Source organism: Ursus maritimus, unplaced genomic scaffold (genome assembly GCF_017311325.1).
Source record: "Ursus maritimus isolate PB19 unplaced genomic scaffold, ASM1731132v1 scaffold_3, whole genome shotgun sequence".
Classification (NCBI taxonomy): domain Eukaryota; kingdom Metazoa; phylum Chordata; class Mammalia; order Carnivora; family Ursidae; genus Ursus; species Ursus maritimus.
Genome location: NW_024425563.1, coordinates 67,735,684 through 67,749,382, shown reverse-complemented (window position 1 = coordinate 67,749,382; position 13,699 = coordinate 67,735,684). Strand labels below are relative to the sequence as shown.

Below are 13,699 nucleotides of genomic sequence, written 5' to 3'. Positions count from 1 at the left end.
CATGGTTGGTATGAGTAAAGCCTTGAGAGTAGTGCTATGACAGGGGAGCTCAGGGGTTTGGAGCTAATTCATGTCACCAACAGCGGGTACCTATTCTCTTTTTGAATAACAGCTCCCAGCTTGCTTCTAAAAACAAGTATCTGATAATGGAAACAGGTAATTATGCAGCCCGGCCCATCCTTCATTATCAGATCCATAACTCATAAAACCAGGTCTACCTTAAAACATTCCAAGAAGTAATATATAAAAGAACAGATTAAAACATGCTGTAAGGATAATAGCATTATTTAAATGGGTTGCTCACCTGGAACACAGAGCATTGACATTTTCTATACTTATAGAACATGCGTAATAAAATCTTACTGAATAAAGAATGACCACATGAACCTGTCCCTCGCAACAGAAGATTCCTACTATGTGGAAGGCAATCAAATATTTTCTGAAATAAATTTCACCCAACATTAAGCTTCATTAATAATATTTATTTTAAAGGTCCCTTTTTATTTGTAACAAATATAAAGTCATCAGTGTTTTACAAATTGTCAAAAATGCTTTAAGTACCAAAAAAATACATTAGTAAAATGAAAGTTATATTGTGTTATTTGCTATGGACTTAATACGGTCGACATGCATACCATGTGCCAGAAAAGCTCATGCATGAGTGGGAAAGAGAAGAAATGACATATAACTGCTATGCTGTCTGATTACAAATTCATGGCTTCAGTCAGTTTCCGTTCTTCAGGGATACCATTTACCTGGAGTGTGGAAGAACGAACATGAGGCATGAGTTAGGGCGCAGACACTTAGATTTTGAGCAAAATAAAGTATGACAAAGAGTCATTTTCTATCTCCTTAAAGCAATTTAAAATAATTACGTTGACATTACTTGTCTGCATTTAAAAAAAAAAAAAAAAGGAAAAATTCTAAATCAGTCCTCTCCTTCTTGGGCCGAAGCCGTAATGGTTTGTACTTCTCAGAAGGTATGGTCTGAAAATTCCTCCCACAATAAACAAAAAGAATGAGGTTGACTGCGGGATGCATGACTGTACCTTTTAATCGTGGCTTTTTAGAAAATATCGTGTGGGCTGGAAGGGCAAAGAAAATGAGAAAACCTGAAGGGGCATCAAACCTAATGGCTTGGGCCTCGTCCAAAAGGCAGTGCTATTGTCAGCCCGTAACTGCTCTATTATCCCAGCAAGCGCTTAAGTCCAGGATTACAACACCAGCAGCTAGTTCATTTCTTAAACTTTTGGCGATCGTTAAAAAAAAAAAAAAAAAAAACTAAATAAATAAAACAAACTTCAAAATATATTCTTCCCGACAAATTCCATATAAGTAGCTACAAATAAAATTACTTGGTATCCAAGAGACAAAACCTGTGCTTAAATTATCATCATAAAGAAAACTGTGACCTCGCATAGTGCTTTGAGGTACTTGGAAAAAGCAAATTATTATTTCAAATGTGGTTGCCTCTTTGTGGTACTGGGACGACCAGAAAGGAGAGACAGAAAAGCTGCTGTGCCCACGAAAACACAGAAAGAGCACTAAATCCATGCATATGCATACAGAGCAGAATAACTTGGAAACTGGGAAACAAACTATTTTTTCATTCAAACAACAGAATGGGAATAAGGAATGTAACCTGCCCATTCAGCTCTTCCCTCTGGGAGGCATAACTCTATTTGGTTGTGTGTTTATCAGAGGCAGAAACACAACAATCTATCATAATTATAAAAAATGCTAGGGAGGTCGCTCTCCCTTTAGCTACTTACATACTTGAGAGACTCACTGAAAACAACGACAAGAAGAAAACAACCAAGAGGAGATGGTGCACTTTAGTCAATAATGTGCTACAAATTACAGAAAAATATAAGAAAACAAGGAGGTAATAGGCTATTGTATTAACTAAAAAGGAGATCAAAGCTTACTTGACTCAAGCAAAATGCCTGCTCCCCAAAATCTGTTTTAGAAAAATAATCTAGAAAATTGGGTTGAACAACCTAAAATTCCCCTAGGGAAATTCTTTGGCTCTTATCCCATTTGCTTAGGCATAAATTGTCCTTGTAGTTGGAAATGCTGCCTATTACTAAAAACTAGCACATTAACAAGTCTACTTGCTGAAAATCTATACCGCTATCAAATATGTCTCTCTAATATCATCTACTCAGGCTCCCTTATTTCTTCTAATGGGGGAATAAGTAAAATCTGGATTTTTAAAACACACAAATTATTTACTGTTTTACTAGAAACTGTCTCCCTTCTACTCACTGTTTGCATGAAATAATTAAGAATCAGAGGAAAGGCATCTTAGAAAAGAAGTTTATGAATTTAATGAGGGAAACGTAGAAATATTCCTTTAAATGTTTTCTTGTTTAAAAAAAAAGCCAGGCAATTAGTGTTAATAGGGATTTGTTTTTGTCTTTGCTCTTTAGGTAACAATATTTATAACAAAGCTGTTCCTTCATCAATCTCCTGAACGCTTACACAGTAGCACCACCACACCAATATATTGAATACCCTTGTTGAAACATGTTAGCATTTAATTAAAACAAGTGATCAAAACTGTGGGGGAAAATTCTGATAAACATTATCTCATAATTAAAATCTGATGAACAACTTTATTATACTTGCCTCAAATCTTTGAAAAGTTGTCAAACGAAAATCTCCTTAAATTCCCGAAAGCAGTAATAGAGAAAATAATTTTTGAACAAAAACATCCAATAAATTTCTATATGTGCCCAAAGTTTTTAAGAGACTTACTTAATAGCTTCCCTGCTACAATACCACTATTCATACTCAGAATTCCACATCCAACTTACATTTTTAAAACTTCTCTTGCTTTTCCAAGAGAGCCACAAAAGGCATTACTGGTTGCCTGGCAATTAGAACTAGGAATCAACCACTAATTAGAAGACAATCATGAATAAGTTATCTACTTGGTACCGAGATGAATGAAATAATTGGCTGTGGAAATTTTTTAGGGACACTTGAAAGAAATAAACTTAAAGAAAGCAAGTCTTAGGGAAATAGAATAGTCAAGGGAGAATCGTCCGCCATCTTGTTGTCACTGGTCATGTTATAACAGCTTTTTAAAGTGGCATTAAAACCAGGCCAACCATTTCTCATTTATCCCCCTGAAGCCTCAGTGATTAGTCACAATGGTTTCCTTTTGTAAGAGTCAGTTTCAAGCTGCTCACTTACTGAGACAAATCCTGGATGCATCCAAGCTAAGAATCTTTCATACCAAGGGGAAGAATAGGGAGCTTCACTGAAGGAAGGGGATTTTATTCAGTCTTCCTTAATTAGACAGGACCTCCATGGATGCTTTTGCTCTAAGATCATTTACCCTGTGTTTATCACTCTGATGCCAATCTATGCAATAATCTAAGCTATTATTCTGAGGTTCTAACTCTGATTAAGGAATGACACAACTGTTTTGCCTTACTTGATGATGCTACCGCTTCATAAATTACATGGTACTATAATAATCTTTTAATCTGTTAGCTTCATACATTAATATCAACTTACTACTTTTAGTACTTACCTGCAGTCTGCTGTTGGGGTATTTGAGTCTGATGTGGCAAGTTCCTAGAAATGATTGACATTTTTGAGTTAAAACTGTTTATATACATGCAAACAGACAGCAGACATACTAGAATGAAAAATTTTATAGCTAAAAAGATCCCCAGAGATCATCTAACATAGCCTACCCGCATGAGTTTATGCATGATAAACCTAAGGTCTGAGAAAGATAAATAATAATATTTGATAACATTCAGAAAGCTCCTACTAAACGCTACGTTCTACTCCACAACAACCCTACGAGGTAGGTATTATTTTTACCAACTTACAGATGAGGAAACAGGCTTAGAGGTCCGAGGCTACATAGCTAAGAAGTGGTGGATAAAGATGTGAACCCAGGGACTCCAGGGCTTGCGCTTAGAACCCGTACACTTTCAGATTCAGGTCTAGAACATACATACATGCTCACACACTCTCCCAGAACAACATACATACCCATTTTCATTCTTTATGCCAAAGCTATGCTCTTCTATCCCTGCCCAGGGAATGATACTGGCGATCCACCCGACTGTACTAGTCAAGATGCAGAAGTCATCATAGACCCTTCCCTTCTTCCATTCCCACATCCCAATCTTGGGAACTCCTAATGATTCTCCTCAATCTCTCCTTGTATCTGTCCTCTTCTTTCCCACCTCTGTTGGTTGAAGCCATCACGCTTTCTCACTTGGAACTTTGCAACTGAGCTGAATTATTTCCTTAGTCCCATTCTTGTTCCCTTATAATCCACTGTGCACATTCCTGTCAGATGACCTTCTAAGACGCACCTCCGATTATGTCATTCAAGCAACACACATTTCATGACTTCCTTATGCCTACCTGCAAATTGAGTTCGGCCCAGAAAACCACCAATATATCTGGTCCCTACTTGGTGCCCCCACCCTGACTGCCTGAAATAGAACCACCGCCACCATGACCATGACCACCTCTTGTACCCAACCAGCTCCCATTTGTCTTTGCAAACTCAACTTAAAATTTGTTACAGTGGACATGAATTACTTTTATAATTTAAAACTATCCCACAAGGAATGTTAATTAAAATTCTTTAACTGATTATTTAATTAAAAAATACCTCAAGTACCACTTGTTCTATGCATCCTCACTCTCTAAGCACTGCCTCCCCGTTAGGTTATCATTTAGTATGGTTTCATACACATGCTGATTGTTGTTGTATTTCTCATCGCATAATGTTTATTGGCCCCAAAGTGCCTTATCAGTAAGAACCCCCTATTTTGTTTAGTCTCCCCAACTGGAAGCATGCAATAAACAATTTTTGGATGAACATGTGCAAAAGTGCAGACACTTAGAAAGATTCACATAAAATACACGTATTTATTAACATTCACACTCATAGTTTCAAATTTTGATATAAAAATTCATTTGCAAAAATGTACAGATCAGATTCTGTGTGGAAGAAATTCTAGGAGTCAGCCCCTTGCTACTAGTAGGGCTAGATCCAAGCCAGGAGTTTTCAGTTTTTTTGTTTCTCTTCAGCAATGGAATTCCTTTTAATTGAATCCTAAGCAGAACTCTTGATGTACAAAAGAGATAAATGTGAGGTTGCCTGGGTTGAAACAAGGGAGCCAGGAATCCCGCCTGCTTTGTTTCTTTTGCCCCACATGCTGGCCCCTAAGGCATTTCTAAGAAACCTCCAAGAAACAGAGTTTGAAAACCATTGATCTGAATCATTTCAGCCAGGCAAATATTATGTTCCAAATACAACGATCTAAAGTGGAAAGCTGTATATGCTAAATACTATTTAAACTCTTAAATTAATCTATAGGAATGTTAATGACTTCGAGTAATTTTTTTTAGATTTTCAGCTCCATTTTATATATATTGTTAGGGAAATAACAAAGTCAATTCTAATTCAATTCGAGGAAGTTACTTAATAGTTCATTCCAATAATTATATTCTTGTTTGCTATTACCTATCAACTCTACTTGTCCTTGTGTGGTCTTACGGAGTACTTTATTTGCTTGTTTATTCTTTCAGTATTTCACACAATGTATTTATACTGGTTTTAATCATGGAAGTAAAAAGATTAACTTATAAACCACAGAGAAAATAAGTTCTAGATTTATAGATGGGAGAACAAACATCTTTAACACAGAAGTCAAAAAACAACTTCATGGGCACTTGGGAGGGGGAGATGAGTTTTGTTTTAACTTCTCAGGTACAACTAATGTGGGCCTATCTGTTCTGCATCAGAAGCTATTACAGCACACCTCACACACACACACACGCACACACACACACACACACACTTCATTTCCCATCACCTCTAGCTCTATCCAACCTATTAATGGATTAAGTCAATATATTTTGAGAAAACAAAAATAGTGAAGATGACAAGGAGAGCCTTTCAAAAGCTCTAAATCAAGGATATCCCAAATTCAGAATCAATATTTGGCTAGTAGTTGGAAGCCCCCTCACTCCTGTTGCCCAGCCCAACTTACCCTTCTGCGGACGGCAGTCTAAAAACCACTGATCAAAGTAGATCTCTACCCTGTCATTTCTTCTCTAGCCCCTATTTTCTTTTTTTTCCTCTTCCACTACACTACTAAACTGTCTAAGTAGCAATGGGCTTGGCTAGGTTTGAGGAGAAGGGTTGGTTGAGAAAGTGCCACACCCAAGGTAGCAAGAAATCTGGAAATCTATGAGAAAGCAATGGTGTGACTTTGGTTTAGGGATTTAAAATTACCTGAAATGCATGTCCCAATTGGTTAGGTTTGAACCATGTATATACACTACTTGCAACTTCAACTGAAATATGGATGAGTTCTATAGAAGTGCTTCTGTGTGCAAAAAAGGAGCTCGACAAGAAATATGTGGAGAAGCAACATCCCCAGCATCTCCAGGGTGGGCCGACCTGGCTCTGTGCTCATGGCTGGCGGCCCAAAACTGTGACTGCAGATGAGCCTGTGAGTGTCAGAGGTCAAATGTCCATGAAGGGCATACTTGAAGTGTGAATTCCACTGAAGAGCTGAAGGGAGGTACCTCATGACAGCACTGCTTCAGGCATACTGGAGAAACTCCTAGGAGTAACTCTGTTCCAGTCAAGCAGACCAGAGGTGAGCAAATGGAAGCATTTCCATCTTCGGTGAAAGCACACGCTGAAGACAATTACACAGGAGAGTGGGGCTGACTTCAAATAGAAGTCCAATAATCCTTCAAAGAAAGGACCTCTATAAAGTCATAAAACTACTTAGAATAATTACGTTATTAATGGACTAATGGAAAGATTATTATGTGTAAACTACATTACATAGAAAAAAGATTTAAGAAAACTGGAGTTCTCTAAATTATTAGCATTAATTATTTTGTAATTTTACTGCCATTAATTACATGCATTTAAATAGAAGATTATGTAAATTAGCCATTGCACAAACTTTATTCTTCAAGGAAGCAAAGGTAGTAACGTACAAATTAATAAATAAGTGATTTGGGGGGAGGACACAATTATTTATTTGTACAACCATTTTAAGGTAATTTGACATTCTTGGGTATCCTGTAGAGTAATTCTGTGAGTTAGGTTGATCACTATCAATACATTATATTCCAGCTTGCTGGAAGACTCAAAAGCAAAGAAAGGTTAAGTGATTTGCATTAAGCCACAGAATCTGTGCCAGGTTTGGAAATAAATGACGTTAGTTTGGCTACGTAGAATACAAAACACTTCTCTTTTGAATTAGTATGGAGCCATTTAACAACAAGTAATATATTTAACAATAGCAGTATATTTTTGGAATTTCCCAATTATTTCAGCAAAATTGCTGTTGCCTAACCATTGAATTTTCTATAATTTTTTTCCAACAAAAATGCCAATTTGGACCCCTTGCCTACTTTTACTAAAGAACCAGGCCATTATTTGGATTAAGGAAGGAAGGACACAGAGAAACTGGAAACATCACTATAATTTTTAATTTCAAAACCTAATTTTAACTAAAATCAGTGTAGAACATACATGGAACATAAATGAGAAAGGAGATATTCATTTATTTCTTTTAGTTATTTTCTCCTGCTTATATAAAGCCAAAAGCAAGCCTACCAAGACTTTAAACTGAAGCAGTACAAACCTATAGAACCGAAAGCCATCAAAGAGATATTGCATCCATTGCTGATTAAAAAAAAAAAAGAAAAGTCAATGGCTCTGAAATATCCTTGGCTGCTTGACCGTTCTTGTCAACAGGAAACCATTATCTTGGTCTCCTAAAACATTCTCTTCAACTGATACTAACTTTCATCGAAACCTAATTTTTTATTTATGAAATTTTACCAAAGTTAGTTCTCATTATTACCAAGGGGAAGACAAATGGAAAAATACCTTAAACAAGAGCTAAAATGATTTGTTACTACATCTTTAATTAGAAGACTTAATTCTAGTTTTATATTCGTTAATGTATAAAAGATTAAGCACAACCTACCTCCTGTTTTGAGGGAGACCCAATTACTCTGGATTAGGTATCATGTTTAGTATAATGAATAAGGAAAATTTTCATGTAGACAATTAAAATCTCTCTAGAAAATCTTTGGGCACTTTTCCCTATTATTCATTATGTAAAATCTTCTATGACGATGCCTCGCATTCAGGAAAAATCAATTGATGTTGATGTTGGTATGAGAAAAGAGTAACAAGGAAGTAGATCTACCCCCTAAAAAAACACACAATACATTACAAATTTTAGAATAAATTCTTTTTTAGAAAATGGAATATCTGAAATCCTCCGGCCAATGCCTCCCATAAAAGTGCAAAATTACAGTTTCCCAGTGGTTTTGCGTTTTTTGAGACTCCGAATTTCTCTATCCCATTCAGTACTAATCAGTACTCATCTCTCACTTCTCTACACCATTTTCTTCAGGCAGCTGAAGGAGGTGCGAAAAGTCTTGAAGCTGATACGTGTAAACCCACAAACATCCCCACACTCTAGATCAAGCACCCGGACCACCTCTTTCACACTCTTCCTTTGTATAGACCTCTTAGGGAGGAATCAGGAGACACCCTTCCTCTTTTAAATCTCCAGGTGGAGGAGTGTGAGTAACAACCCCTTCCCCACCTCCACCCCCCAAAGAAACACCAAGCTGGCTTTCCCAAACCCTCAAACCTAGCTCCTTCAAGTATTTTATTCAGGGATGCTCAACCCTTTTTCCCGCTCCACCTGACTCACACGTCCACCGGATTCCAAGTCCATGGAACTAGGGCCCTGGGATCTGCACTGTAAGAGCTCCACAGGTGAATGCGATCTGCAACATGGTCTAGAAACGACCAGGCTAGACTCTCTCGCAACATACCTTTTAGGACCTAAAATTTTATGACTTGGAATTTGGTTTTCTTCATTTAAATCATGACAAAGGTTTATTTTCAAGGTACATCAGTCAATCTGTAAATATTTTAAGTTAAATCTTTGCTCAAAAACATAACCCCTAATCACAACAATGATTCTCTGGGCAAAGCAGATTTACTTTTAAGAATTACTTTATGGAGCGCCTGGGTGGTTCAGTTGGTTAAGCGTCCAACGCTTGATTTCCACTCAGGTCACGATCTCAGGGTCATGAGATGGAGCCCTGCTGGGTGTGGAGCCTGCTTTAGATTCTCTCTTTCCCTTTGCTTCTCCCCACCCTGCTCGTGCTCTCTCTCTCTCTCTCTCAAAAAGTAAAAAATAAATTAAAAATAAATTTTTAAAAAGAATTATTCTATAATTAATCTCCAGCAATGAATGGTAATGGGGGACAGCCTGTAAGGAGAGAAGTTCTTCTTACTGTTAATGGTAACATGTATTCACTGAACTGCAAAGATAACTGATTAAGTACAGATGCAAAAAGCCTGACTTATTAGGGGATGGGGAACATTCGACAGAATATGTGGCTAGTGCTCTTCAAGACTGTCAAGGTGGTGGGGAAACGAGGAAGGTCTAAAAAACTGCCCAGGCCAGAGGAGAGTAAAGAGACATGCCAATTATTGTGTCCTCGACAAAAATCCCAAAACAGAAGAAGGACAATAGGGGAAAAACTAGTGAAATCTCATGGGGCACCTGGGTGGTACAGTCAGTTAAGCCTCCAACTCTTGGTTTCAGCTCAGGTCATGATCTCAGGGTCCTGGGATTGAACCCTGCGACGGGCTCCACACTCACTCAGCTGGAGTCTGCTTCAGATGCTCTCTCTCCCTCTCCCTCTGTCCCTCCCACTCATGCTGTTTCTTTCTCTCACTCTCTCTCAAATAAATAAAATCTTAAAAAAAAAACAGTGAAATTTCAAATTATTTAAAAAAATAATCTGAAGTCTGCTTAACAGTAAAGCACCAATGTTGGTTTCTTAGTTGTGACAAATGTACAATGGGAGAAAGTGGGTGAGGGATCTCTGAAAACTCTGTTATCTTTGTAACTTCTCCGAGCCTCAAAAATCATTCCAAAATTAAACAGTTATTAATAAATGCATTAGCAAAGATCAAACTAAATTGACCTTACATTTCTATACTATGTGATCATTTTAACAGCCTGTTTCTATTGCCTCTGTAATCTGTAATGTAGAAGAAACACCGTCCAAAATGAATTGTCCCTTCCAAGCATGTGCTCCATCTCCTGGTCCCTCTCCAGGTTCCCTTCCCGCTACCTGTCCAATCCCTTGCCTATAACCTGGCCCAGAGATCCTTGAGTTCAATGACTACATTATCTTTGACATAATAGCAAGATAAGCAAATAATCGAATCTCAGTTTTTACCTAATTTAGCTTTGCCTCTTATCCATACCTCGATTTTATCACCTACAAATGATTAAACATTTTTTTACTGTCTAAGGTATGGTACCAGTCTAGAGTCCTGTGAAGCACTGTGCCAAAAAGAAAATATTCCTGTGTAACTGACAAATAATGGTAGCAGCCCCTCATCAAACAACTGTTATGAGTTCTCTTTACCTCGCACTGTTCTAGGGTTCTCTAGACCTCCTAGACTGACTTGTTTAAAGGACCCAAGCAAATTTCCATGCAGCTCTGAAGGAAAGCTTTGAATGTCCTTGAGTCTTGCTTAGAAGCCAACATAAACTTTCAGCCATGTCCTTATGCCTGAATATTTCCGGGGTTGAGTCTGAAGAATAAACATGCCACACCATTTATGAATCAGTAAGGTTATTATGAATATAGGAAGATGAAATGCATGCCCTTTTAAGAAGGGTTAATTAACAAATACCAGGCAGCATTCTCCAAGCATGCACTAGGTTATCAAGTACTGTAACGCCTCATCAAATATAATATCTCATTTTAATGTGGAGAATTCAATTCAATCCGAATGACCAAAATATGTATGTATGTATGTATGTATGTATGTATGTATGTATGTACTTGGTGCTGAAATAAAACTTTAAAAACAGGGCCATGCTTTTAAGGTAAGGAGTGAAAGCCGAATTTGCGTAAAGGACAGCTGTGACGAACCTGATACAATGAATTTCCCTATTATCTGGCATGGTTGGAAAATGAGGTTAATCACATATTCTGGCTTATAGGGAGTTACCATAGAGACAGTGCACATATTATCCATTTCCAAGAATAAAAGAAAGATAATATACACTCAACACTGAAACTACACCGAATGTAATTTAATTTCCCTCTGATGAGTCAGACGTACTTGATGATCTCGCAGTGCCTCAGAATAATCATTGTGCACATCGTCAATTATCTATCTACCCTATTTATATAGAAGTGCTAGTTAATGGAGTTTTTCCATTAGCAGAAATCTGAATAATGTGAAGGTTTTCTGGACTTAGAAACACATATATGGTCAAATTGTCACGAGTTCAATAGAATAACCTATTGCATTTGCAAATAGAGAGATCTCATCAACATAATGACAGTTGATGGGGCTGTGGAAGGACCAGGAAGATGTATTTGGTTGTAAACTAGATAGAAAATTTCTTGTGTTTGTATATGAGCAGAAACATTGCAAAATCCTAACCACAGAAAATCAAAATAATTTTTAAGGAGCTACTCTCATTCTCAACATCTACGGTTAGAAAGCATATCTAAATGACGCCGCCTTTTTCTTTCCCTTAAATTTCACTAGCAGCAGAGTTTTACTGATTTACAAACATATTTAAGTCCCTTACTCATTATAATGAATATTTCTATATTCCAAAACTTGATAGCCTTGTTATTTTGTCAATAGCAGCATTTCCCAGACTATGTTCTTTGAAGAGTTACCTCTTCTGGCCTTTTTCCTTGGATTCATGAAGCATATCAACACTCAAGGCCTCTGAGAACCCTTGTAGTTTTAAAACAAACAAACAAACAAACAAACCAAAAAACTGTTTCTCAAGTATATTTGACCATTTCATTTTTGAGAATATATATCAACATTTGAAGAATATATACCTACACTTCACTAGTACTCTTGGGTAAAGAAAATATGAAATGGTAGTCTAAAAGAATTTTAAAATTCTTTCCATTTGGAATTTAATGATAAGGCTGTTCATATTTTCATATTAAAAAAGCAGGAGAGATTGCTAAATTGTGGGCTATTGTAATATTCTTGAAATTATACTAATTTTTTTCATCAGTATCTAATCCTGATAAAGTGGGCTTTAGGATGACCCACTAACCATCAGAGAACACAGAAATCTATCCCTTCCATTCAGTACAACTAAATTTTGTGAGACTTTAATATTCACATCCCTGATCGAATATTAATGTTTCTAAAACTCAAAATGTTAAATGTATGTCATTTTCTCCACTGTCAATCAGCCTTCAATCAATTACTTACACATATGTGCACACATAAACACAAACCTTAGCCTATTCAACAGTAAGTAAATAATGTTAGAGAAGTTTAGGAAAATACAATACTCTCAGATTTCTGAAGTACTTGGACAAATTTATCAAGTCTGACTATCTATACTACTCATAGTAATTACTGTTTAATCTCCAAATCACCACATACCTTTTGCATGGTTACAAAATCAGCATTTGCAATGAGAAAATGTTTGCATCCAGTATGGTTCCCAGATAAATCTTTAATCAGTAAGAGGTTACCTGTATATCATACCCTAAGGTTTATGTGGTGGGGGGAGGTAGATTTTTTCGATAATCATCATATTCACAAAAGTAAAGTGAAAAAGAGGAGGATCTCAAAGGCCAACCTGTGACTTCCTTAGGAAACTGAATTTAACCCATTTTAATATATGGTTAAAATGGGGGGGGGGAAGAGCCATGTTCTTAAAAATAAATGGCAATTTTACCTACAATTCCCTTATATTAAAATTGATCTTCTAGGCATATAATGTGGGTTCTCAAAGAGCAACCGGGCAATTTCCTTAACCCCTTGCCCCCCATAGGTACCCCTTACAAAGGCTTCCTCCAGGTTTTCTGATCATAGTCCTTCCAGCACTACAAAGGTTGGCACTAATAAATTGTACTTATAGGCAAAATTGGAACTACTCACTTTGATATACAAGCAGATCACAAGAAATAATATAAAAACCTTTTATTCTGAGGCACAAGAAAATTAGATTAAATAGAGGTGTGGCAGTAACATCAAAAAGATAGGTTAACAGAACCCAATAATTCTAATAATGGTTCTAAAAAATAATCAATTTGTTATGCTTTAGGATATGCATCTCTTTTCACAATTAACTCATCTCTGAGCACACATTAGTTTGTTAGCAGTGTCAATTTCTTAAATATTAAGGTGAATGTCATCTTGTTTCAATTAGTGTAGGAAAAAAAATGCATTTCCTGAAAGTAATCCTTTATATTTGGGTCAGTACCATGGGGTTGGGATCTACACTAGCCATGTCCTTTTGGTATTTTCTCTTAGAGTTATAAACAAACAAACAAACAAACAAAAGCAACAATGAAAAGGTCTGGTCTTTATGGAAATTAAGTGGATACATTCATGCATATTAATCATGACAGGAGCACATGGATACTTACTGCTGCGTTTGCATCAGGGGCATATTCGTGCTCTCATAACTGTCCGTGTGCAGAGGAGGTATGATCTCCCCAGTTACGGGGTGAAACACAGGAAGTGTTGACAGGGGCCATGCTATCTCTCTATTCTTGGACATGTCACGAAGTTCTTTGGTAGATTTCTGAATAGCACTATGATGGACCAGCTGGATGCTAGATCGAAAAGAAA

The 13,699-nt window shown here is 36.9% G+C and overlaps 1 protein-coding gene across 2 annotated transcripts in view; it reads right to left on the bottom strand.

Moving 5' to 3' along the window:
• Nucleotides 1-467: 467 nt before the first annotated feature.
• SGCE (sarcoglycan epsilon) overlaps nt 468-13,699 on the bottom strand; it is a 65,908-nt gene continuing 52,676 nt past the window's right edge. For both annotated transcript variants that reach the window (XM_008686255.2, XM_008686256.2), the window contains 3 exons: nt 13,495-13,683; nt 3,545-3,588; nt 468-755 (listed from right to left, as the gene is read on the bottom strand). In XM_008686255.2, the coding sequence (XP_008684477.1) occupies nt 739-755; nt 3,545-3,588; nt 13,495-13,683 (250 nt within the window). In that variant the 3' untranslated portion in view covers nt 468-738. The remainder of the gene's footprint in view (nt 756-3,544; nt 3,589-13,494; nt 13,684-13,699) is intronic.